The sequence below is a fragment of the Oryx dammah genome, unplaced genomic scaffold (genome assembly GCF_014754425.2).
Source record: "Oryx dammah isolate SB20612 unplaced genomic scaffold, SCBI_Odam_1.1 HiC_scaffold_25, whole genome shotgun sequence".
NCBI classification, from domain to species: Eukaryota; Metazoa; Chordata; class Mammalia; order Artiodactyla; family Bovidae; genus Oryx; species Oryx dammah.
In genome coordinates, this window is record NW_024070209.1 from 97,576,954 (window position 1) to 97,602,321 (window position 25,368).

A 25,368-nucleotide genomic window follows, 5' to 3' on the forward strand; every position below is an offset into this window, starting at 1 on the left:
CAAGTCCTCTCCCTCCCCACCCCAGACCATCTCTTCAGTTTTAGTATGTCCTTCCAGGGAGATTCCTCATGTATACAAGCAAAGAAATAAACAGCGGCATACTATCCCCTTCCTTCTGCACATTGCTCTTTTCATCTAACAAGATATTTTCAAGTTGTTCCATAATCATAGATGTAGTGCTGCCTTACTCTTTTTTTTTTTGGTGGCAGGGGCGGTGGTTTGATATAGACCATTTTTAAAGTCTTTAGGCATGTGGGATCCTAGCCCAGGGATCGAACTCACAGCCCCTGCACTGGAAGGTGAGGTCTTAACCACTGGACCACCAGGGAAGTCCTTGCCTTACTCTTTTTGACAGCTGCCTAGGGCTCCATTGTGTGGAGGTGCCTTAATTTAGACCTGCTCCCCTTTTAAAGGACTTTAAAATGTTTCCATTTGTGCTCAGTCATTCAGTTGTGTAGGACTCTTTGTGACCCCATGGACCATAGGCCACCAGGCTCCTCTGTCCATGGCATTATCCAGGCAAGAATACTGGAGTGGATTGCCATTTCCTTCTCCAGGGGACCTTCCCGACCCAGGGATTGAACCTGCATTCTCCTGTGTCTAACCTGTGCTATTGTAAATCAGGTTGCGAAAAAATTCTTATATTTTATCAGATGTATGCATCCCATATATGTTAACATATGTATATGTGATTTCCCACATGTGCAAACATATCTGCAGGTTAATTCACTGAAAGTGGAGTTGCTGTCAGAGGGTTTGTGCTTTTGATATGCTGGTGAAGTGAAGTGAAGTTGCTCAGTCGTGTCCGACTCTTTGCGACCCCATGGACTGTAGCCTACCAGGCTCCTCTGTCCATGGGATTTTCCAGGCAATGGTACTGGAGTGGATTGCCATTTCCTTCTCCAGGGGATCTTCCCAACCCAGGTCTCCCACATTGTAGACAGACGCTTAACCGTCTGAGCCACCAGGGAAGTTTGATATGCTGGTCAGTCAGTTAGTTCAGTCGCTCAGTTGTGTCCAACTCTTTGCGACCCCATGAATCACAGCACGCCAGGCCTCCCTGTCCATCACCAACTCCCGGAGTTCACTCAGACTCACGTCCATCGAGTCCGTGATGCCATCCAGCCATCTCATCCTCGGTCGTCCCCTTCTCCTCCTGCCCACAATCCCTCCCAGCATCAGAGTCTTTTCCAATGAGTCAACTCTTCACATGAGGTGGCCAAAGTATTGGAGTTTCAGCTTTAGAATCAGTCCTTCCAATGAACACCCAGGACTGATTTCCTTCAGAATGGACTGGTTGGATCTCCTTGCAGTCCAAGGGACTCTCAAGAGCCTTCTCCAACCCCACAGTTCAAAAGCATCAATTCTTCGGCACTCAGCCTTCTTCACAGTCCAACTCTCACATCCATATGTGACCACTGGAAAAACCATAGCCTTGACTAGATGGACTTTAGTCGGCAAAGTAATATCTCTGCTTTTGAATATGCTGTCTAGGTTGGTCATAACTTTTCTTCCAAGGTGTAAACATCTTTTAATTTCATGGCTGCAGTCACCATCTGCAGTGACTAAATTGTCCTCCAGCGAGACTGCACTGGTTCACACTCTTAAAACAGCACATCAGGATATATGTTTTCCCAACACAGTCTATTAAACTTTTTCCATGCTGTGTTTATTTTTAAAATAATGGTTATGAACACCCTATCAGAGAGTTGCCTTTTCAAGAGATGGCTTGACACTGCAGTTTGTCTTAGTAAATGAAGAAACAAATGACCAAAGATTAATTCCCTTTTATTCATGATTGTTTACTCAGTTGAGTCCACAGCCTTCACCTATGCCTGGTCCTGGGTACGAGGGCTAGAAAGATCTGTGACTTGATCCTAGTCCCCAGGCAGCTCACGGCGTAGAGGGAGCCGCAGAGGAGAAACGACCGTGATAGGGGGCGCGCCGTTTGTGTTCCGCACAATTGCAGAGGATGGGATAACTGAACCGGGGAAGGGTTGCCGGATGTCTTAGGAAGCGTTGCCAGGATCTCTTGATTGTGTTAAACCTGAGGGGGAGTGTCATCCCGGAAGCAGCCAGTTGGAGAGGAGGAAGCCGGGCTCCTCCATGTGGATTCCGGGCCGCTGGAAGCCCCTCTGGAGGTTGCCGCGGGCACCTCCCTGCAGAACTGCCGGCCGCATGCGGGAAATCGGCGGGTTGTGATTGGAGGGACGTTGCTGGTGGGGATAATGAACCCGGTAGTGTCGGGAGAGGCGATTGGCCGCGCCCTGCTGCAGTGAGAATGCAGGCTTGGATGCTCGGGTGCTCGCCGCCGGTGTGATGCTGCTCATTAGTTCAGAGAGGACAAGCTGAATGATCGGGAGCTAGAAGAAGTTGGTTTCTGCCTCGGGAGAGGTCTGTCGGGCCATCCGCCTATTCTTTCTTTCTTTCCTTTTTTGCCAAAAAGCCAAACCTTTGATCACAATCCACCTGCAAAAGTGAATTTTTATTGGAAGAAGCTCCAGCGGCTCTCTCGTGGCCAGCAACCCCCCGACGGGGCTCTCAGAGTGAGCTGCTTCGCAGGCCAGGCACGACAGCAGTGAGAAGGCAGGAAGCAGCCACAGCAGGCAGAGCTGCCAGCCCTCCCAACTTCTCAGGCTAGTCATCCAAGTAGCTGTGTAGCCAGAGACCTTCGGTGTTGTGGTCACAGCCCTCAAAAGTGAGCGGTCACTGGCGGCAACGTGGGGAGCAAGCCGGAATGTTTCAGATGCTGTGGCATTTTCTGTCTAGCTTTTTCCCCAGGGCCGGGTGCCAAGGCTCCAGAGAGGGCAGCGGGAATGAAGTCAGAGGCACCTCGGCCCCGGCTCGGAGAGACCACATGCCAAGCTTTTTGGGGAAGCAGGATGGAAGGGCTGAGGCCACGGAAAAGAGACCCACCATCTTGCTGGTGGTCGGACCTGCAGAGCAATTTCCTAAGGTAATGGCAATGTCGAGAGGACCTCCTAGGTGAGGGGCTGGCCTGGAGAAAGCTGGAAAGTGGGGGAGGAAGAGAAAACTTATGAATGAATTCATTTGGTACCAGGGGCCTGGGGAGAAGTGTTAGACAATAAAGAAGCCCAACTTTAGTCCAGTTTTCCTTTGGCTGCTGCACCAGCTTGATTACCTTATGTGACCACTTCAGAGGCCATTTGAAGAAGGAGGGTGGAATGCAATGGGAGATACACCCTAGGATATGTCACTGTGGCCCCAGAAAGCCATGTGAAAGGAAGGGACAGTTACAGTGTGTCTTAGGTATTAGCATTTTAAACAGCTCAGGGAGGACGAACCTCAAGCGGGCCGCAGAGCAAATGTCCGAAGGTGAATCCAGGTGCTGGGAACTAGGGAGGACCAGCCTGTCCTGCATCCCAAAGGTCAGACCCTCTGCCTTGGTGGGCAGAGGACCCATCTTACCTTTCCATTGGGGAGGAGGGGAGCAGGGGGGCAGAATTGAGGCTGGAGGCTCAAGGCACAGAGGCCGGTAGTCCTCTGGAGTCCTAAGGTCTGCTGAGTGCGGGGGTCTTCCATCCATCTCACGCCGTGAGTATGGGTTATGTCATCTGATCCCCTCAAAAGCCAGAGTAAGTGGTAGCATCCCCATTTCACAGATGAGGAAACTGAGGTGGAGAAAGGTTAAGTAATTTGCCCAGGATTAAACAATAAAGGAAGGGCAGAGGTGAGATTTCACTCTAGTCTACCTGGAACTTTGCCCTCTACTGCCTCGCCTTCCCTTAAGAAACCACAGGGACTACTCCTGTTCTGTTCAGGATTAGAACCAAAAAGCTGCTTGGCTGTGATTTCTCCCGCCTGAGGTAGCAATGCCGTGTTCACCTCTCGAGCCTTGGTTACTTTCAATTTTTTCTCCTTTCTCAAGGTAAAAATCACCTGGAGAAAGGAAGGAGAGCCTGCTCTATGTGTGGCACACTGTAGAGTCCAGAAAAGGTTCTACTGGGTTGAATTGCTGCATTTACGAAACAGATGTTCACGTTTTCTTTGCTCAGTGGGAGGGACCTTTTATTTATTTATTTTTTAAATTTATTTCTTTGCCTGCCCTGGAGCTTAGTTGTGGCATGCAGGATCTTCAGTTGAGGTATGTGGGATCTAGTTCCCTGACCAGGGATCGAACCCAGGCCTCCTACATTGGGAATATGAAGTCTTAGCCACTGGACCACCAGGGAAGTCCCAGGAGGGACTTTTGATGACACGACTTTTGCCGTGGTTGCAGGTTAAGCAGTGAGAAAAATCTTTAGTCTGTGCTCAACCACTGGTAGCAGGGGTCTGAGTGTCTGTACTGTGCCTGAGGCATGACAGGTGTCCCTCTCTACCTTTCAATCATTTTAGAGGCACTTGGAAATGGCTGCAGGGTTATCTGTTGGAAGGAACTTTTATCTCCAGACCTGCTTGCCTACAGTCAAGGGATTATGGGATTGGCCGGCTCCCTTTTAAATTCACCCACTTTTTACTTTAATAATTAACTGCTCCATTTCCCAGACTCATACTGACTGGCACCCCTTGCCAGCCCTCCCCCCTCTGCCTGGGCTGGCTGGCATTAGAACTCTCTGTTCTGAACAGCTTCTTTCCTGACCTACGGAATTGGGAGCAAGGCAGGCTGGAACGTAAGACCCACACCTCTCACTGGCACTTCTCCCCAAAAGGGACGTGAATCAGCTGGCTGGGGCTCGGGGGAGCCCTGAGAGGGAGGTGGATCAGCCGGTTTGGTTTGAAGCAAGCAGGAAAGCACACCTGAGCAGTGTGGACCCTTTAAAGGCAGATAACTAAGAACTGGAGTAGCGGTTCAGCAGTGTGTCCTTTTCCAGCACAGCTGCTCTTGAAGGTAGAGGGTTGAGGGTTGTGATCTTTGGCTGATGGGGCCTGGCTCGCTGTTTCTCTGCCATTCTCTCAGGCAAAGGCTGCCGCAACTGCATGGAAACTGGTGGAGACATTCACTTTGGTTCTCAGGCTTCTCAGTTTCCCAGCGTTGCTACTCTGTTTAATTCTCACTTCCCTCTTTTAAATATGTCTGCTAGTGAGTCAGGTTCCTGCAAGTTTTTATTCTAGGAACTGTTCCAGTTTCCACCGTTTATCTTTGTCTTCCAGTTGATCTGCAGTTGGAGAAGAAAGCCTTTAGTCTGGAGTGGGAGGTACCCCAAGCTGCATTCAAGCTTTCAAATCCTGAGGGGCCGTATCCTCAGAAGCTCAGAGAATTTTTGCTCATTGTGTGTCTAATTGCCAAGTGCAGACAGGTTTCACTGGAAACCAGCTCCACTGGGCTGTCATGGCAACCCGGTCATCAAATGACACTGCGACCGCAGCAGCAAATGAGGCTCTGAGAGCCTTTCGGGTGGGCGGGGCTAGAGTGGCCGGATGCTGGCAAGGCTCCTTCGCATATTAATATTTTGGGCTTGGTCTGAGTCATCAGAGGGGGCGGCGGAAATGCTTTATGAGCTAATGCCACACTCCCAAAGGTACTCTCCTTGCCCTGTTCTTACTCATGGTATTCCAGCTCTTGTGGGAAGCACCTGTTTCTCTGGTATGAAACAGTAGTAGAACAAGGAAAGCCTGTGGGGTCGGAGCACTGGCAGGTCTGAAGGTGAGAAGATGCTCGTGAGCGGAACTGCAGATTAAGGGAAATGACATAGCACTGAATTCTCAGGGGTCGGGAGTGACTGTTGTCATTTCCCAGGACCAGTTGTTAGAGGAATGGACTTTGGAAGAAAGGAGACAAACGTGGATCTGGGTCACAAAATTAGAGCAGGTAAAGAGAGCGGAGAAGACGCATAGAAGGCAGGAGGGGGAGAGTGCATTACACTCAAGGGTCCAGAAACGCCTGCGGCTGGTGTCAAACATCCTACTTTATGAACCCTTTTTTTTGGCCATGCCACCTGACGTGGGTTACCATGGTGGCTCAGATGGTAAAGAATCTGCCTGAAACGCAGGAGACCCGTGTTCAATCCCTGGGCTGGGAAGATTCCCCTTGAGAACTGAATGGCAACCCACTCCAGGGTTCTTGCCTGGAGAATCCCATGGACAAAGGACAAAACTGCAGGCTGCAGTCCATGGGGTTACAGAGAATTGGACACAACTGAGCGACTCCACTTTCACTCTCACGTGACATGTGGGATCTTAGCGCCCCAACCAGGGATTGAACCCGTGCCCCCCGCAGTGGAAGCAGAGTCCTAACCACCAAACTGCCAGGCAAGTCCCGAGCCCTGCTTTATTCTTCTTCCTTATTTGTATTTCCCACGTATGTGTTTAGCACTGTAACAGGTAGAGTTTCTTGCGGCTTTTTTTTTTTTTTTTAGCTAAGGCTAAAATTGCTCCCCCACCCCTGCCACCTCCCGTGTGAGGTCCTGCTCATTGTAATGCTCAGGGTCAGGCTGAGGAAGTATTCTTTTGAAACTGAATTCTAAAATCTCTTTATGGCAGTGTCAGGCTTGGGTGCTGATTTACGTGGCTGTTGTAACAAGAGCCAGGCCCCGGGTGAGCCTCAGCCCCACTGCCAGCTGGCTCTGGGGCCTGAGCAAACCAGGTGGCCTCTCCTGGTCTGATTCTTCTTCTCAGAGATTAAGAGGTCACCCCAGGGCCTGTCATTCCAGGGAAAGAACATTTGCCTTGGAACTCCAGGTGCCTGGAGGTCTCAGCTAGGAAGTTGCCATTTCTGTGTGACAGAAGAACTCCGCATGACCTGTGCAACTCAGGGGGGTGGATGGTTTAAATAAATAAGCAAACGCCAGTGTACGTTTGTCCAGTGAAGACATTCTGTTGGACATGAACACAGTTGCAAAACAGAAATACGTTGGAGCTCTTTTTTAAGAATAACATTGGGATAGAATTAATATAAGCGTTGTTAAGATCACATCTTGACAAGCACATGTAGAACTTTTCGGAGAACATTTCTGACCCAGGTGGTACCATTGGTCTGTAGAATGATGAGCTCTGTTATGATCAGGAAGATTCCATTCTGTTTATTGTAGAAGATAGTTGCCCTTGTTTGAAAATGCTTTTTAAATTTATTTTTTAAATTATGAAAATATGATCACACATTTACAGGAGATTTGGAAAATATACAACAAGGTTACATATAGATCATTTCTTTTATGTTAAATATTGATTTCACTTTCATATGACTTTGTTTTCATATCTCTTTTCAGGTGTGTAAATATGTCATAAAACTCAGTGGTACCAAAAAAAAAAAGCCCTCAATGGTACAGTTATGTTTACCACCATTATTTGAAAAACAAGTTTAGTAGAAAATGAACATCTCCAATTTAACAACTTATTCGTTCAGTCAAAATATTTGCCATTTTGTATTGGAAGGATTACAGTCATCAGTGAAATGAGACACTTCAACAGATCTGTGTAATTTGTTTTCATTTCAGAAGCCCACATGAATAATTTTAAAAAGGAAGATCAGCAGTTAAAGTTCAGCTCTTTTATTTATAAATGTGAACTTCCTTTAAAATAAAAGTAATAATACAGTATCTTGTTGAGGTAGACAAAATGCCCTGAGGACTCTTTATTTGCAGACACTTGGGAAACCAAACCTAAGGTCTTCATTGAGAACGGTCATGTTTGTTCCTTGGGGTCTTAGAGCCCTGCCAAGTATGATTCATTCATTCAGAAACTGCTTCTAGCAGGCACCTTCCGTGATCAAGGCAAGGGCTCATTCCAGACAAGGAGGTATAATAGCCCTGCCTTCGGGGACCCCAACAGTAGAGATAAGATGTATGTTAAAATAGTTCTAAAGCAGAACATTCTGGATTGGGTGGCTTAACAGACAATTTAGTGACTTGGATTTAGGTGGAGGCTGAGGCGGCATTTCCCCAAATAATCCTGAGCTGCCTCTGAGTACGTCATTGGATCCACCCAAGTGAATGGATAAAACAGCCCAAGGCCTGTTTTTACAGACTTACCCTGAGATCTCTTTAGAAGGGCTGAAACATGGGGTCAGCCAAAAAGTTCTTTCGGGTTTTTCTGTAGCCTCTCACAGGAAAGCCAAACGAACTTTTTGGCCAACCCCATAATATAAGTTACTAAAATCTGTTTTATACTGATGTACATAAGCATCAGCATCTTGTTTTCAGAACCTTTTTCAAGTTCTTAACAAAAAGATTTTTAGTGAATTTAAGAAGTTCCTTTCACTTTTGTGGATCAACAAATGATAAAAATCCATTTTTAACCCATCCTGGTAGTGAGGTTTTGTCTATATTAGGAAGTAGCGCACTGTAGATGGAACAAGGCGAGACGGATTCCTTTTTCATGTCTGTGACGTGGGCTCTTCCTCTGCAGCACGAATCTGACAACTTCAGTGCGAAGAGACAAGGTGGAGGTGGTAGGGTGGCCCTTAAATAAAAATCAGATCTTGACTCTCCGGGACCTGAGATTTTTTTTTTCCTCATCTTGACCTCATTGTTCTAGGGCAGTGTTGTTCAGAAGAACTTTCTGTGGTGATGGAAATGCTCGGTGAATACATGTGACTGTCAAGCCATGTGACCCATGCAGAAGGAAGTGAATTTTTAATTTCATTTTGATTTATTTAAAATTGAGCACTTCCTTGGTGGTCTAGTGGTTAAGACTCCCTGCATTGGAGACAAGGGTTCCATCCCTGATTGGGGAACTTAAGATCCCTACATGTTGTGGTGCAACCAGAAATAAATTAATGAAAATAAAATTGAAAAACGTCTGTATTGAGCAGCACGGTTCTAAGCTGAAAAGCTTCAATCCCCTGAACTTTGGAGTGTTCTGAGTGAACGTGGACTCTGAAGACTACTTCCGTGGGTCCTGAGTGAGGCTCAGGCTGACCCTAGATTGGTGCTGCTAAGGAGTCCCCCTCAGCACAATGACCTTGGCCTAGGGTGTCCTCTTCCTGCCCCCCTCCCCCCCCACGTCAGCCTCTCCACACTTGGCGGGGTCTCCAGGCAAAACCCGCAGAAGGGGTGCTCATGTGCAAGGTGGCCTGGGAAAGAAAGGTCCCTGGAGCCAGCCAGGTCAGGAGCAGCTCCGGGACAGATGAATGAGCCCCCCTACAATCCCATGGGACCCCTCCCAGCATCTCCCCACCACACCAGACTTTCTGCCCTCACAGCTAAACTGGACCCATTCAGTGAGCCCTGATTCGATCTCTGCCTCCACTAATTTTTCTGCTGGAAATGATTTACTAAAGGGAGAAACTACGGTATTGTGTGACGCGTTTGGGGACCTTGTGGAAAAAAACAGGCCAAAGGCAGTTTGTTTGTTTGGAGGGGTTGGCAGCTGGTGGGTGAAGGTTTTTTTGGGGGTGCAGGGCCGAATGCGCTGCCTGTCTCGGAAGGGTTAACCAGGGAGCGGGTGACGTCAGTCCTGATCTTTCTCCCCTGGCACTGGGGCAGTGCCCGCCTCCTCACGGGGCTGTGTGCTCATTGGCTGTTGGCTGGAAGTACAGTGAGCAGACTTTTTTTTTCAATTAAGCCAAAGGGCAGGGCTGAGGCAGCCAATGACAGCTGCGCCCCAGCATATCTTGTGCAAGTGTGCCGGGGCCAGGCAGCATTCCCGGCGTCCACGCCGCCTGAAGCAGCTCCCGCCAGCATGCTCTGCCTGTGCTTGTATGTGCCCCTCATCGGGGAGGCCCAGACCGAGTTCCAGTACTTTGAGTCCAAGGGGCTTCCCGCCGAGCTGAAGTCCATCTTCAAACTCAGCGTCTTTATCCCCTCCCAGGAGTTCTCCACCTACCGCCAGTGGAAGCAGGTCTGTACCAGGATGCAGAAGGCAGGCAGGCGGGCATTTCATCAGTGTTGACTCAGTGAAGGCCCGAGCTGGTAGAGGGTCCCATGCCTCCAGCTCACTTGATTTCCAGCCATGCCAGTTTTTCCCCAGAAGGCGCATGGCTGTAGCTGGCTACAGGGCTGCGTCACGGGAGAGACTGGCTCTCATGTGACTTCCAAGGGAGGCTGGAATTATAGGGGAGGCACTTGTGGAAGAGGGAAAGGAATTTTCTTTCGGAGAGTGGGTGTGGGGCAGTGCAGGTCCAGAAAGTGGGGGCGTGGTCTGGCTGCTGCGGGGGTCTTTCTCTGAGCTGGGGGGCAGAGAGGGGGAGGGGAGAGGCCCCTCATTGGAGGCACAGGAGTCGGAACTGTGGCTGCAGAGGCTAGAGGTGACGGGACTGTGCTCTGGGTGAAACAGACCAATGGGCAGGGGTGAGGGGACCTTCCTAGGGGGTCTCTTTGGAGCCAGAGGCAGCAGAGATCATTACCATTTTAAATACGGGGAAACAGCTACAGCGTCTGAGAGGGTCGTCTCCTCCTACAGGGACACCCCAGCTTTGCCGGTCATCAGACCCCTCGCTGTCCCCTGGTTCTTGCGGTGGCAGTGGCAGTCAGGGAGTGCGCAGGGGCTGATGACGTGCTTATTCTAGAAAGGAGACCGGCCTAGAGTAGAAGCGAGGGTTTAGACTGTTTTGAAACCAGCCGCATGAGCATGTTCTTGGGTTGTCTGTACCCCGGCACCCACCCCAACAAGTCACATGGATCACACTGGTGCCGGAGCAACGCAGATCCCAGCAAGCTTCGTTCCTCGCATTCGCCTCCTCCCCAAATTGTATGCGGGTTGTACTTCCACTCCTCTCATAAAGCTAGGGTGATTACCTGTACGTCATCTGTGTCATTCTTGGTGGAGAGCAGAAATGCCTGCAGGAGGTTAACCCGAGTCCACAGAGTTGATAGAACATGTCCCAGCGTCTGTCTCACATTCCAGTCACACCCCCGAGCTGGTCTTTGGATCCTGTTAAGTGACACGGTATCTGGAGAGGACCAGCTAACCAATGATCCATCAATTTCCAAATCCACCAGTTCAGAAGACTTGGAAACCCACAATGGTTTGTAGATAGAGGATGTTATTTCTCGCTGAGAGAATTGGGCAACGCAAGGAGACTCTACCCATTTTCTTTAGACTTTTCGGTCCTAGTTTTGGGGTGTTGCTGGGTTGGAGTGACTCATGTATATTCCCCACCTTCCTGAGATTAACCTTTACAATGGCAGCAGGCTCTCTCAATAGGGAGGTGACTGGAATCCAATAGGCCTGGCTTGAATGCCGCCTACCACTTCCCTAGCTGCATGACCTTGGATAAATTACTTAGCCTCTCAGAACTTCTGTTTCAGACTCCGAAAAGTGAGGGAAATGGTAGCCCCCCCCACCTCTTAGAGTTATTTGCAAGGATTCGTCGGGTTACTCAAGGTAAAGCATTTAGCAGGACCTGGGGCACAACCCAAGTGCTTGTGCTTTTGTGGAAAACTTCCAGTTGCTAAGCATCCAAAACGGGCTACAGCTGCTTGAACCAAGCTCATCTCTAAGCACAGGTGCAGATTTCTGGACCCTCACTGCCAAGGAAAGGGTCTCTTAAAGCCCCCTTGGGTTACCGAACTATTCCTGAGTCAAGCTGCCCTGCTTTCCAGGGCCTGGTTAATAAGGAAGCTGAGGTTGGTTACAGCATCTGGCTCCCCCGAGATCTGAGACAGTCAGCGCCTTCAAGCACAGGCCCAAAAATAGTTCCTGTGGGTTGTAGCACTTCCCCAGCCTCCAGAGTTCTCCATGACGGTGTCTCCACCAAACAGGCCTTGGTGGGGGCCAGCTCTGCCCTGTGCCTTTACCCGGGTCACCCCCGACTGTTCTTGGGCCAGTGCCACCGTTAAGAATAAAAGCGCAAGGTGCAGAGTTCCTGCTGAAATCTGGAGCTCCGGGGCCACCCCGCATGTGGGCAGAGGGCTTGTGGGGCTGAGGCCTGGCTCCAGGGACAGTGCTGCAGGGAGCCGGGCAGCTAACCTGGTGAAACCAGAAAGGCTCAAGCCCACCATTGTTGGCCTCTGTCTGAAGGGCTTCTCTCCGGGACTGATTTTTTCCCTTGTCGATCACGAGGGAAGCACGGCGGGCTCTCGGCCGGGTTCTGGCCGGCCCTCAGGCATCCAGGCGGGTGACCCTGGGAGTGGAGGAGGGGAAGTGTCTCTGGTCACCGGGCCACCTCATGGATGAGCAGTTGTTTTCCTGTGGACTGGGCACCACAGGCGGGAGAAGCTGGTGTTTGAGCCCAGGGACGAAACCTTTCTTTTCTTTTCTAGAAAATCGTACAAGCTGGCGACAAAGACCTCGATGGGCAGCTAGACTTCGAAGAGTTTGTCCACTATCTCCAAGATCACGAGAAGAAACTGAGGCTGGTGTTCAAGAGTTTGGACAAAAAGAATGATGGTGAGCATTGTCCCCGGGGCCAGCAGCTGCCTGGCAGTCCTGGACCTCTGCGCCAGGCTGGCCCCAGCTTCATGGCCTTTGTTGTTCCAGGGCGGATTGATGCCCAGGAGATCATGCAGTCCCTGCGGGACCTGGGGGTCAAGATATCTGAGCAGCAGGCAGAAAAAATCCTCAAGAGGTGAGTGCATGCGTAACCAGCCCCTGGGTTTGCTTTAACAAAAGTGTGACGAAAGAAAGATTCTTGGACTCGCTCCGCAGTGCCATTCATTGTATTAACCCTGTTTCCATGAACTTTGGCTCCTGGTGGTTGGAAGGGATGAATAAGTAACCCCTCCCAGAGACCAGCCGTTCCCCAGGGTCCAGGTCAGCTCCCAGTGGAAGAATCGCAAATCCCCTGGCAGGGTGCCCAACGCCAGCCACTCTCAAAGACTAGTGGGGAGATTTCAGTAGGTGAAAGGCGAGCAAGGAACACTCTTCTCTGGCTGGTCGTGCAGGGAGGGGCAGGGCTCACAGGGCCGCCCTCCAGTGAGGGGAACCTCCTCTTAACTTCACACTCAGATGCACTGCCCCAGGCAAATGGCGATCCTAGGGGCTGGGAACTCCCACCAGAGCAGCCCTGCAGTCGCCTCCTGTCCTCCCCAGCCTCCTTAAGTCCCGGGGGGTCCAAAGCCAGCTAGCAGGCTGGTAGGGATGCAGCCCCGGCCCTCGCTCCCCTCACCTGCAGAGCGCGTCCTCACGCCATGCTGTGCTGTGTGCTCACCTCACTAACCTCCGCTCAGAGCACTTACTTGTGTTGTTTCTCCTCTCTCCTCTGCATCCTCCTTTTGTCTGTCTGTCAGAATACGAACGGGCCACTTCTGGGGCCCTGTCACCTAGTAAGTATCCGTGTCACCCTGGGGGCCTCTTCCTGCCGCCTTAACTTCTGTGCCTGATCAGATTGGGGTGCTCGTGGGCCATTACATCCCCGTGTCTGTGCCAGGTGGGGTGTGGAGCCACCTGGCCCCTTCTCCTCTGGGGCAGGGGCACCTTCCGTGGTTTCCTGGTGGCCACGCGCCTGCCCTCGGCTCCCCTGGAGGTCGGGGCGGGGTGGGGGTTGCGGCTGACAGAGGGGGCCTGCGTCCACGTGGGTGACCGTGCGTGTGTCTTGCAGCATGGACAAAAACGGCACGATGACCATTGACTGGAACGAGTGGCGAGACTACCATCTCCTGCACCCCGTGGAGAACATCCCCGAGATCATCCTCTACTGGAAACACTCCACGGTGAGTCCCGCCTCCCAGGGCCGGAAGGCGGTCTCTTCTTCCCCCTGTCCAGAGGGTCCCGTCCGCCCAGCATCAGCCCCCATCCTGCTGGGGGTTCCCGGCCTGCCCCTTCTTGCGCAGCAGGGCTGTTCACTCCTCTGCCAGCCCTCCAGGTGCTCCCTCCGTCTCCCACGTGCCAGCCAACCTAAACGGCCCCGCCCATTCCCCAAACACGGATTCCCTCTGCCAGAAAGGGTACCCTCCTGTCGCCCCCGTTGCTGCCCAATCTTCAGGGTCCACCCCTCTCGTTGAGCCCTCTGGTTTTCGCAAAGCCTCCTGGGGGGCAGTGGGAGCTGCCTGATAAAGAGCAAATAGCCGAGCTGTTAAGTGTCTTCCCCGTGCCCCACCCCAGTTTTTGTGTCATTTCCCTCTGTGGCAAAAGAATACCTCCCCACTGCCACACACGCATAGCTCTTTCACCTCTGATCAGAGGCACACAGCACCCGCACTGGTGGTGGCCCCACTGACCCTCCTGCCCGCGTGCCCCCTCCGTGCACAAGCATCCCTTTCTGCTCCTCCTTGCTGAGTGCCCCCTGGTCGCAGTCCTAGCACCATCCCATGCCACCAGCTCTAAGAGGGGAGGCCACAGGCACCCCTTCTCCTCCGTCTCCCTCAGTGCCCTCAGGGGACGCCTGGCATCTTTGTGGGGTGAAATTAAGTGGGCCCGCCATAGGTAGGAGCTGGCTGCCCCCCAGGCTGGGCCTGTGCCTCCCGGGCTTGGAGCAAAGCTGGCTCTGCCAGCCGCCCCAGGAGAGAGGGCGCCTCTCAGGCAGCACAGCCCTCGTGTTTGCAGAAGCCTTGCATAATGCTCTGCCGGCGCGATCCGGTTACTCTTCGGGTTTCAGGAGAATTTTTACCCCGGTTACACATCGTGTTTCAGAAGAATTTTTACCCCCGACTTGATCCTTTGAGCACAGCCAGGCTGGCAATCCTCAGCTGAAATGCCTTTGTAAGCTGTTCTTGCAGGAGCCCCTGGTGGCATCTGGACGGGCTGTCCTCCTGGTTTTGTACCCGCATTTTTCCAGCTCTGCTTTCAGACCCTAACCTCGGCCTCTCTCTTCAAGGCTATAGACGGCTCAGAGCTTTGCCACCTCCACAGGGTGGGGGTGGGGGGTGTGCAGAATAGTGGTGGTTCCATTTTAGACAGTGGAAGGCAGGAGACCTAGCTGGCGGCATCGTTCAGCCAGAAGCTTTGGGAACCTGCTTGATTTATCGGTGTTGGCGTTCCTCACAGATCTTTGATGTGGGTGAGAATCTGACAGTCCCCGATGAGTTCACGGTGGAGGAGAGGCAGACGGGGATGTGGTGGAGGCACCTGGTGGCCGGCGGTGGGGCGGGGGCCGTATCGAGAACCTGCACGGCCCCCCTGGACAGACTCAAGGTGCTCATGCAGGTATGTACGAAGGAAGACGGGCCCTGAGCCGCCTGTTTCCTCCTTGGGGTTCTTTGGTCGGTTGGCTTCCCTGCCCTTGTCTAGGGCCCTGCTCTGGGCCCATACCTTTCTTAAATCAGATTGGAGTTATTGCTCAGACCAGGGTGACATTAGATCCTGGCCCAGGTGACCTTTTGCGCATTGCTGATCTAATTTTATCTGAGGCTCTTAAGCCAGGAGTCACATTACAGGGCTGTAATGTGGGCAGCTGACCCCGGTGAGAACTGGGGTGTGGCAGGAACCTGTCGCCTTATGTACCTCTTATGTAGACCACTGCATGGGGGGCTGTGCAAGCTGATCCTCACCTGGCCCAGATCCTAGTCCCTTGGCCGAGTGCCCGATTCCAAGTCCACAGGGCAGAGATAAGCTGAACGCACGTCAGGGGCAGGGTTGTGAAATCGACCTGCCTGAGGACGCACCACTGGACTTCAGTGTAATCTGAACAGTGGCCAGTCACCCTCTTGTTCCCTGGCTGGTGTTCTGGCATTTTTTTAATGCCAGGAACCCTGCTCAGAAAAGGTGTCAGCCTCTCCCTGCCCTCCTTTCTCTGCCTCGGTTCAAGGCCTATGGACAGAAAAAGGTGCCAGATTAGGGAGATGGAGTGGTTTGGGCAGAGGCGCTCTGGGCCTGGGGCCCGATCCGGGGTCCCTCCCTCCCATCTGGGTGACCGTGAGCACTTTCCTTCACCCCCAGCACTTCTATTCCTCTGGAAACTAAGAGGCTCGAACCAATTGCCTCGTCAGTTTGTTTTTCTTCCCCAAATCCCCGGGAATGCTGTAGAGATGAAAGGCTGTCCTTGGGTAAAATGACTAGGCTGGGAATGCGTTCAATTAATGGGAGTAGGAGAGGGGTCGTGGGTAGAGAGCACATAGATTCGCTGGTCTGATGATGGCTGAACCTTATTATGGGTTCATGGAAGCTCCTCTGTACTTTTATATATGCTTGAAAGTTTTTCCATAATAAAAGTTCAATTTTTTTTTTAAGTAGTCCTCATGGAGGTGTAAGAGGTGTTTAGCATGGTGTTGGCATATAAACATTGGGTGCACAGCAAAAAGTCTGGTTGGACCCACAGCCACGTTTGACTCTCAGGGTGCTGAGTCGGTCTCAGGCACAAGAGGGCAGAGCCTTGCCTGCCAACCTCCCATCTTGGTTCTCGGTCAGACGACAGTGGCTCCCTGTGGCTCCTCCCGACCTCTTGTCCTTCCCTCCCCAGGTCCACGCCTCCCGCAGCAACAACATGTGCATCGTGGGTGGGTTCACCCAGATGATTCGAGAAGGAGGAGCCCGATCACTCTGGCGGGGCAACGGCATCAACGTCCTCAAAATCGCCCCCGAGTCGGCCATCAAATTCATGGCCTATGAGCAGGTGAGGACCCGGCTCTCCAGGGAGAGTCACCCCTCGGCACCTGCATCCTGAACGCCCCCTGGGACAAGGTCCCTGCCCTGCTGATCCCTGGAACCCGGAGCCAGGCCTTGAACCTGAGGGACAGCCGGGCGAGGTTGGGGATGGAGAGGCCTGGGTCTGAGCCCCGCCTGTTGCACTGGGGCCCAGTGCCTGCCTTCTGTGGGCTGCATCGAAAGCCCAAGGGACACCAGGTCTCGGTTAAACCTGATCGGCTCCAGGAGGACAGGCGGGGCAGCAACAGGTGTGCTGGTCTCCAGCAGAGGGGTTTCAGTTTGTTGGCTCCTTATTCCAGATCAAACGTCTCATTGGGAGTGACCAGGAGACTCTGAGGATTCACGAGAGGCTTGTGGCAGGGTCCTTGGCAGGGGCCATCGCCCAGAGTAGTATCTACCCGATGGAGGTGAGGGCCACGTCAGTGCTGGGGCGGGCAGCCCGTGTGGGGGTGGGCGGGCGGACTGGGCCCTACTCAGGCTTCCATCACCCGCCCTGGGCTCTGCAGGTCCTGAAGACTCGGATGGCCCTCCGCAAGACAGGCCAGTACTCGGGCATGCTGGACTGTGCCAGGAAGATCCTGGCCCGAGAGGGCATGGCTGCCTTCTACAAAGGCTACGTCCCCAACATGCTGGGCATCATCCCTTACGCTGGCATAGACCTGGCCGTCTATGAGGTGAGGCCCCCTGGAGGATTCAGGCCCCTTGAGCAGCAGGAGAGATTTAGAACCCCCTTCCTGGCCATGTGTCATCCCTCCCTAGTCCCCTCCCCGCGTTGTCTCCTTCCAAATTCCTTTGTCCCTTGCAAGGGGTTTCCTGCCATACTGCCTGCCCATGGAAGCCCCCAGGGTCTGTACCCCAGGGGCTTGGCTAACAGATCTGGAGAGCGCGGTGCCCTGGGGGCTCCCTGGGCCCCTGCAGGCTCCAGAGCACAGGGGTCCAGCCCTCTGAGGAGAAGACGGGGTTGCTGCCCCTGCTTCCTGCCCCGCCTCAACCATCCTATCTGGGAATCCCCAGTGACAGCAGAAACAAAGGGCAGGCCAGTCAGGAGCTCAGCCAGCCCCCAGGGCCAGCCCAGGCCAAGCGAGTTGGGTTACTGTGGCCTTGCGGATCCCATCCATGTGACTGGGCAGCACCTTCTATGAGGATCCAATATCTACCCCCAACCCCCCACCCCCCTAGTCTCTCCCTGCCTCTCAGGCTTTTCCCTCCTGGGGCCTGCAGACACTTCAGCTCATTCCCGCCCCCCTGTACCCTTGCAGACTCTCAAGAATGCCTGGCTGCAGCGCTATGCAGTGAACAGTGCAGACCCTGGTGTGTTTGTGCTCCTGGCCTGTGGCACCATGTCCAGCACCTGTGGCCAGCTGGCCAGCTACCCACTGGCCCTGGTCAGGACCCGGATGCAGGCCCAAGGTAAGGCCAGTCGGCCCCCAGGGCCCCATCTCCCCTGGGGGCAGGTTGGGATGTAGGGAGGAGCCACCGAAAGGCTCCTGACGGATGGCCTTTCTCACTGCAGCCTCCATGGAGGGCGCTCCCGAGGTGACCATGAGCAGCCTCTTCAAACAGATTCTGCGGACCGAGGGGGCCTTTGGCCTGTACCGGGGGCTGGCCCCCAACTTCATGAAGGTGATCCCAGCCGTGAGCATCAGCTATGTGGTGTACGAGAACCTGAAGATCACCCTGGGCGTGCAGTCGCGGTGACAGGCGTGGGGCCAGCTGCCTGCGCAGACTCGCTGATCCCTGGCTCCCAGCCCTGGGATGTGTAGCCATCTCATTCTGTGAATGTACCAACACTACGCTGACTGAAGCCAAGCTGTGAAAACCCTGGGGTGCGCCCGCAAGTTGGGGGGGACAGAGCTGGCAGGCCCACCGGGTGCGTCCTGCTGACCCCGGCCCACCTGCGTGTCCATTCCAGGGAGGACTTGAGTGTTCCTCAGGGCTCAGGGCTCAGCAGGACATGGGCCCGAGCGCGTGGGGGCTGAACACTGCCCAGGGTTGCCTGCAGAAGAGCAGGGCTGGGAGGCCGGCTTCATCCTCTCGTCGCATCCTCGCAGCTGGGCCATTGGCGCGGGCCGTCTCCTGGCCTGCTGAGTGTCTTCCCCAGGGGGCCCACTTCGCTTCCTTCCTCGCTGCTGTTTTCAATGGTAGGAGGAGGGCCCCCGGCCCTCTCCCCACGCTGCTCCTCTCCCCTCAGTCCATGGGGAAGGGTAGTTGTACCTGAAACCTGAGCCCAGCTTCCCAACTGGCCGCCCTGCCGCTGGCTGGCTGGTGCAGGGAAGAGGGCTTCCAAGCTGCCCAGCAGGCGGGCACCTGGATGCACGTGTGCATGATGGGGCCAGGCTGCCTGGCATCCTGGTGCATGGCTTCACAGGTCTGGAACCCAGAGGGCCTCTGCTCCCTGCCGCTGAGCGGGGCTCATGAGCCTCTGAGCTGGGCCCGGACTCTGTCAGGGCTGGCACCAGCTCAGAACCAAGTCCCTCTGCCCCGCTGGCATGAGGGCAGTGGGCATGGTATCGAAGGAGGAAAGGCCATGTCTGCCCTGCGTCTGCATGCCCTGGCAAGAGAAGGAAAAGGTGTTCAAGGCCTTAATAATTACATATCGTTGGAAGAAGGGTTTTGTTCAGAAAGAGAAGCTGAACAAACATGCAGGTTCTGGTCTTCCAGAAGGAAGACAGAGAGCCAGCGGCTTGGCTGACAGCATTTAAGTCTGTTTCTGACGCCCCTGGGGACTCGCATCCGATCCCCACGGGGGGCCAAGTGGGACCACTTCACATTCCGCTGATGCAATGTGTCACACTGCTTGGAGCCTATTTATTTTGTATTTATTTGAACAGAGTTATGTCCTAACTATTTTTATAGATTCGTTTAATTAATAGCCTGTCATTTTCAAGTTCATTTTTTATTCATATTTATGTTCCTGGTGGATTGTACCTTCCCGGCCCCTGTGAGGTGAGGTGGGGAGAGGAAGCAGGGGGCCGTGGGCGTGACTCTTGTGCCTGTCCAAAGAAATTCCTCTCAGAACTGGTGACAGAAGGAAGGCAAAGAAGGCAGAAGGGCCCTGACCACAGAGAGACGGGCCCTTGGCAGGTTGGGGGGCGAGGGGGCCAGCACCCAGGAAGCTTTAGGAGCTGAAGGTTTGATCAGGGGGCGGGAAGAGGGCGGGAAACTCCCACTCTGTTGAAGATGGAAGTCCAAATCATTTCTTGGACTGGGGAGGGATTTCTTTATTTTCCCCCCTTTTTGAAGGATAGGGCAGTGAGGTACCTATCACTGTGAGTTTGGGGGTGAGGGCCGGAGGAGAAGGCCACTAGCTCCCCCCACCATCCCCTGTGAAGCAGGCTCCCTCTGTCCCGGCCACCACCCCCCCAACCCACTCCCCCCCTGCTCAATAATGCTGGTCTCCGTGCACGTGCACGGCCACTTCCACTCACCGGAATGGCCCGATGAGGACAATTCAAATATGATGCAAAGATCAATGCAAAAATTACTGTTATATATAAATAGAGTTGTAACTGGAATTGGTGACAAAGCAAATTAAGAAAGAATTGGGAGTTGTCATTTAAAACAGCCTTCTAATAAAGTTGTTTAAGAGCTGATGACAGAGTCATGGTTTTGCTGACCTGGGCTTGGGTGGCAGGGGGCTGTTTCCTCATTAGAATGTTGTGTCACTCAAGTCCCTTCAGTCGTGTCCGACTGTCTGTGACCCCATGGGCTGTAGCCCGCCAGGCTCCTTTGTCCATGGGATTCTCCAGGCAAGAATACTGGAATGGGTTGGCATTTCCTTCAGGGGATGTTCCTGGACCGGGGATCGAACCTGCATCTCCTGCCCTGGCAGGCGGATTCTTTACCACTGAGCCACCAGGGAAGGCCACGTGTTAGAGTACAAATCCATTTGTCTCTTCAGAGGACATGAGAAAACTTGCCCCTTCCCTCACTCAGAGCAGCTCCCCGTTCCAGGCTTCTCAAGACACCCTCTCCTTAGAGTGGATGTTTGTTGGCTTTGGGGTGCTCCGACTGGTCGCCAGTTCCCCGGGAGTTGCTGCATCCGGGGGTCCTTCGTCGGCCCTCACCTGGTTCAGCCTTTCCAGGGCAGAGCTGATCCCTCAATGCTGCTAGAAGCCCCTCCTGACTCCTCTTCCTCTCAAACTTGCAGGCCGCCCCTCTCCAGCTGCAGAGTTGGTTCCTCTCCGTCCCTCTGGAGAGCCCCCCAACACTTTTTTGCTTTGTGGAAACGGAATGTTGGCAGCTGTACCTCCAGCACCTAAGACCGTGCCCAATGTAAAGAAGTGTTCATTAAATAACTCCACACCCCAGTCCCCCAACAAGCCCTGGGTGCCACTGGTAGGGGTGGGGTGGGGCAGCGTACTATGAAGCAGCTTAGGAAACGTGCCAGGGGGCTCTGGCTTTCAGAGGCCGTAAGGGGGCACAAGAGTGTGTGAAATGCACCACTCCACACCCCCCAAATTTATGTCCTTTGGGAACTTCAGACGTCGCTTAATTTGGAGACAGGGTTTTTGCAGAAGTGATCAAGTCACGATGGGGTCGTCCTGGGTGAGGGTGGGCCCTAAGTCCAAGGACTGAAGAAGAGGGAAATCGACACGAAAGAGAGCGCCATGTGAATGAATGACGTAATGAACGCACACATCAGACACCAAGGGTTGCGGGCAGCCGCCTGAGGCGAGGGGAGAGGCAGCCACGCTTTCTGCCTCAGACCCTCCGGAAGGAGCCAAACCTGCCGCCAGGGGTTTCTGGCTTCTGGCCTCCTGCACTGAGAAAATTCCATTCCATTGTTTTCACCATCCAAGTTCAGGGTGGTTTGTTACAGCTAGGAAAGTAACACACCACTTGCGTCACCTTGTTACCAGGGCAACGGGCATAAACCGTTTCCCAACCACTGGGCAGCCCCGGCCGCCCCATCCAGGCTTCTTGGGACGGTGGCCGGGTCCCAGGTGCTCCATCCCACTCACTGGGAGAGCGGCTCCTCCGGCACAGAAGTTCGTTTTGGGAGGCGGGTGTCGATGTTGTGGTCACCAAGCCAACCTTCCTGAGTTTGCCTCCTTGTTCCTTCCTCCCTCCTTCCAATCTTATTATTTAGTTGGCTGCCCCAGGTCTTAGTTGCAGCATGTGAGATCTAGTTCCCTGACCAGGAATCAAACCCAGTGCCCTTGCTTTGAGAGCACAGTCTCAGCCCCTGGGCCAGGGGAGTCTCCTCCATCCAGTCTTTAATCACATGTCACCTTCTTACGGAGGCTTTCCCTGGCCACCTTACTTACAGGGGCAGCCCTGTTCCCTCCACAGCCCAGTTCCTTCCCCTCCCCATTTATTTCTCTCCTTCGTACTTCTCACCACCAACTAGAGGATCAACTTTCTCATATGCTTGTCGCAGTAGGTGCCCAGCACCCACTACAGGCCTAACAAGTAGTTCGTCACTGGATAAAATCCATGCACACGTCCTGTCGTGTGGGAGGCAGAATTACATCCCCTCCCAAAGACATGGACGTCCTAATTCCCAGAACCAGTGCATCAGGTGGCAAGGCAAACAAAGGCTAATTAAGGTAACAGATGGAATTAGGTTTGCCAATCAGCTGACTTTCAAACAGGGAGAGAGAGTAGCCTGGATTATCCAAGTGGACCCAAGATCACAAGATGCTTCCTTGTGGGAGAGGAAGGCAGGGGGAGAGCCAGGGAGATTGGACAAAGGACTCAGCCCGGGTCTGCTTGCTTTGAAGATGGAGGAAGGAGCCCTGAGTCAAAGATTCCTGTGGCCTCTAGAAACTGGAAAAGGCAAGGTCGAGTCTTCCAGAAAACCTCCAGAAGGAACACTGCCTTGAGGACGACCTTGACTTTAGCCCAGTGAGACACACTCCAGACCTCTGACCTCCAGACGCGCCTGGGGAGCGCTGTTGGGACGTTGAAACGAGACAGGAAACGGAAATGGCCAGTCCTTAAATACTTGCAGTGCCCAGGCCCCATCCTGGATTCCAAACACGGAGTAATTTCCCCTAAATGCTTTTTCATTCCACTCCTCCCCTGCCTCCCTGCCCACCCGACCCCCAACCCAGCCCCCGCTGAGGAGGTCTGGGATCTCTGGCTTTGGAGGCTGGGGTGGGAGGGTGGGGGGACCTGGCCCATGTTCTGGGCACTTCCTTCCTGGAGCGAGACCCTTTCATCTTAGTCCCGGGAGTGCCATCACTGAGCTGCAATTCTGTGCACAGAGGGGACAAGGGCTGCCGCCGCCCTGTCCCCATTTTACAAAGGTGGAAACTAAGACCCTGGAAGGGGCAGGGGCTTGCCCAGGGCCTCCCTGGGAACAGGTGACAAGACCTTGAAGCAGATCAGAGTGACCCACTCTGGCTGTGTGCTTTGGGGTGAGGATACGGCTGGCCCTGCCCCCACACGAGGCCTGGCAGCCTTGGACCCACTCCACGACCCACCTGCAGGGAGCCTCACTGAGGGGCAGGGGCTCCTTGCCTGACCTCAGGTAGGTGACACCTGGTCCCTGGCCACTCTCCTGGCCAGGAGGCCCCAGAGAGCTGGGGGAAAGTGAGGCAGGGCTGTGCTTGAATCCTGGCACCTGGCAGTGTGATCTTAGGCAAGCTTCATGCCTCTCTGAGCCTCAGTTTCCTCATGAGGAAGATGGGCACGGTATTTGCCTTACAGCTCAGGGCCAGGTGGAACGCCAGATTCATCCAAAGGGCAAATGTTGGGAATTCCCTGGAGGTCCAGGGGTTAGGGCTCTGCACTGTCAATGTGGAGGGCCCAGGGTTCAATCCCTGGTCAGGAAACAAAGATCCTGCAAACCACGACTCAGCTAAAACATACATATATTCTTTTTCTTTTTTAAAGGGCATAGGTTGAACCAAGATTCAAAACAGCTTTGCTGACTGAAGCCCCAAGCCCGGTTCTCCTCCTTGGTTCACGGCCAGGCTGCCCCCAAGCCCCATCTCACTCCAGCGGACTGGAATGTAGGGGAAGGGTGAGAGGAGGGGCAGCCTGCACGCCGGGCCCCACTGCCCAAGCATGGACCTTGGTCTCTGCCTCCCAGGGCCAGCGAGGAAGCAGGAGCAGACCAGCAAGGCCCGGCCAGAGGGGCTGGAGAGGCTGCCAGTGCTGGGTGGGAAGAAGGCCAGTGGGAGGGCAGTGATGCAGGAGGGCAGGGAGGAACCAGGAATGAGGAGACTGAGGCCAGAGGTGGGCCAGAGGGCTGCCCTATGCCCCCAGGCCTCTCCAACTCTCAGTTTCCATAACACAGAGGTTGGGACTGGAGAAGGGGGAAGGGAGGTACCAAGGAATGGTCTCTCTGGGCCTTTTGCCATCACCACTCAGCATGTCCCTGTGGCCCAGGAGGAAGGACTATCTCTCCACAGCAGCTGTGAAGGCCCTGAGCTGGCTCCACCCACACCCGCCAGTTTGGTGGGGGCCCCTGACTGCACCAAAGAGCCCAACCTCTACCCTGCATTTTTTTTTTTAATGTGTGTCCATTTATTGATTGCTGGGAATACAGCTTATTGAGAATACACTGACACAGAGCCAGGGACTTGCCTCTGGCACTTGGCTCCCTGTAACCAAGTGCCAGACTTGACACTTGGCACTTCTCTTCCCTGACTATACTGTAGTAAGGTTTAGTCTTCCCTGACTGTACAGTTTGTATTAGTGTCCTAATGACAGATTTTATTTTCCTAGGCTCCGAAATCACTGCAAACAGTGAGTGCAGCCAGGAAATTAATAAGACACTTCCTCCTTGGAAGAAAAGCCATGACAAATCAAGACAGCGTATTCAAAAGCAGAGACATCACTTTGCTGACAAAGGTCCATATAGTCAATACTATGGTTTTTCCAGTAGTCATGTACCGATGTGAGAGTTAGACCTTAAAGAAGGCTGAGTGTCAAAAAATTAATACTTTCCAATTGTGGTGCTGGAGAAGACTCTTGAGAGTTCCCTGGACTGCAAGGAGATCAAACCACTTAATCCTAGAGGGAATCAACCCTGAATATTTACTGGAAGGACTGATGCTGAGGCTCCAATATTTGGGCCACCTGATGCAAAGAGCCGACTCACTGGAAAAGACCCTGATGCTGGGAAAGACTGAAGGCAAAAGGAGAATGGGGAGGCAGAGGATGAAATGGTTAAATGGCATCACCAACTCAGTGGACGTGAATTTAAGCAAACTCTGGAAGATGTTAAAGGACAGAGGAGCTTGGTGCGCTGCAGTCTGTGGGGTGCAGAGTGTTGGACACAGCAACTGAGCAACAAAAGGCCGCTGTTACAGATCGCCATAAACGTGGCGCCCCAAGGCAGCACATATTCATTCCCAATAGATCTAGAGGCCGGAAGTCCAAAATCAACCTCAATGGACTGAAATCTAGGTGTCCCACAGGGCTGCTTCCTTCCAGAGGCTCTCAAGGAGAATTCATTTCTTGCCTCTTCCGGCCTCTGGAGACCGGCTGCTCTCCTTGGCTTGTGACCTCTTCCTGGCGTCATTCCAGCCTCTCACTTCTGTTCTCACATCTCTTTAGTCAAAGCTCCCTCTGCCTCCATCTTATAAGCAGACTGTGATTACATAGGGCCCAGCTGGATAATCCAGGAAAATCTCTCCATCTCAAAATCATTAATTTAATCACATCAACAGAGTCTCTTTGCACCATAAGGTAATGCTCCCAGCTTCCAGGGATTAGGTCCTGGATATATTTGGGGGTCATTATTTAGCCCACCACACCATCCCCACCCCCCACCCGACCATCAGCCCTGTTCTCTGTTAGACATTTCTGTCCGTCCAAACCCTTCACATCCAACTGGTTAAATAAGTTAGGCAGCAGTGGCATAGAGTGGAGCAGTCATTTGAAACAGTGAGGGAGAATGGTTGCTGATCTGGAATACATTGTGATCTGAATTTTTATTTAAAAAAATATTTCTAGAGAGAGGAATATTATAATATTCTGATTAAGGTCACTGTTTCTGGGCCCAGGAAATTTAGGTTCAAATCCTTTCCGTGCTATTTACTGTGTGACACC

The 25,368-nt window shown here is 53.2% G+C and overlaps 1 protein-coding gene across 7 annotated transcripts in view; it reads left to right on the forward strand.

Moving 5' to 3' along the window:
• Positions 1–19,010, forward strand: part of SLC25A25 (solute carrier family 25 member 25) — a 33,340-nt gene extending 14,330 nt beyond the window's left edge. The window contains exons 1-11 of one of the 7 annotated variants that reach the window (XM_040225195.1): positions 1,942–2,956; positions 12,102–12,228; positions 12,319–12,406; positions 13,068–13,103; positions 13,379–13,490; positions 14,764–14,922; positions 16,175–16,327; positions 16,659–16,766; positions 16,866–17,033; positions 17,619–17,769; positions 17,873–19,010. In XM_040225195.1, the coding sequence (XP_040081129.1) occupies positions 2,738–2,956; positions 12,102–12,228; positions 12,319–12,406; positions 13,068–13,103; positions 13,379–13,490; positions 14,764–14,922; positions 16,175–16,327; positions 16,659–16,766; positions 16,866–17,033; positions 17,619–17,769; positions 17,873–18,057 (1,506 nt within the window). In that variant the 5' untranslated portion in view covers positions 1,942–2,737 and the 3' untranslated portion in view covers positions 18,058–19,010. The other 6 variants (XM_040225197.1, XM_040225199.1, XM_040225193.1 and 3 more) reach the window with 6 other exon arrangements.
• Positions 19,011–25,368: the final 6,358 nt, after the last annotated feature.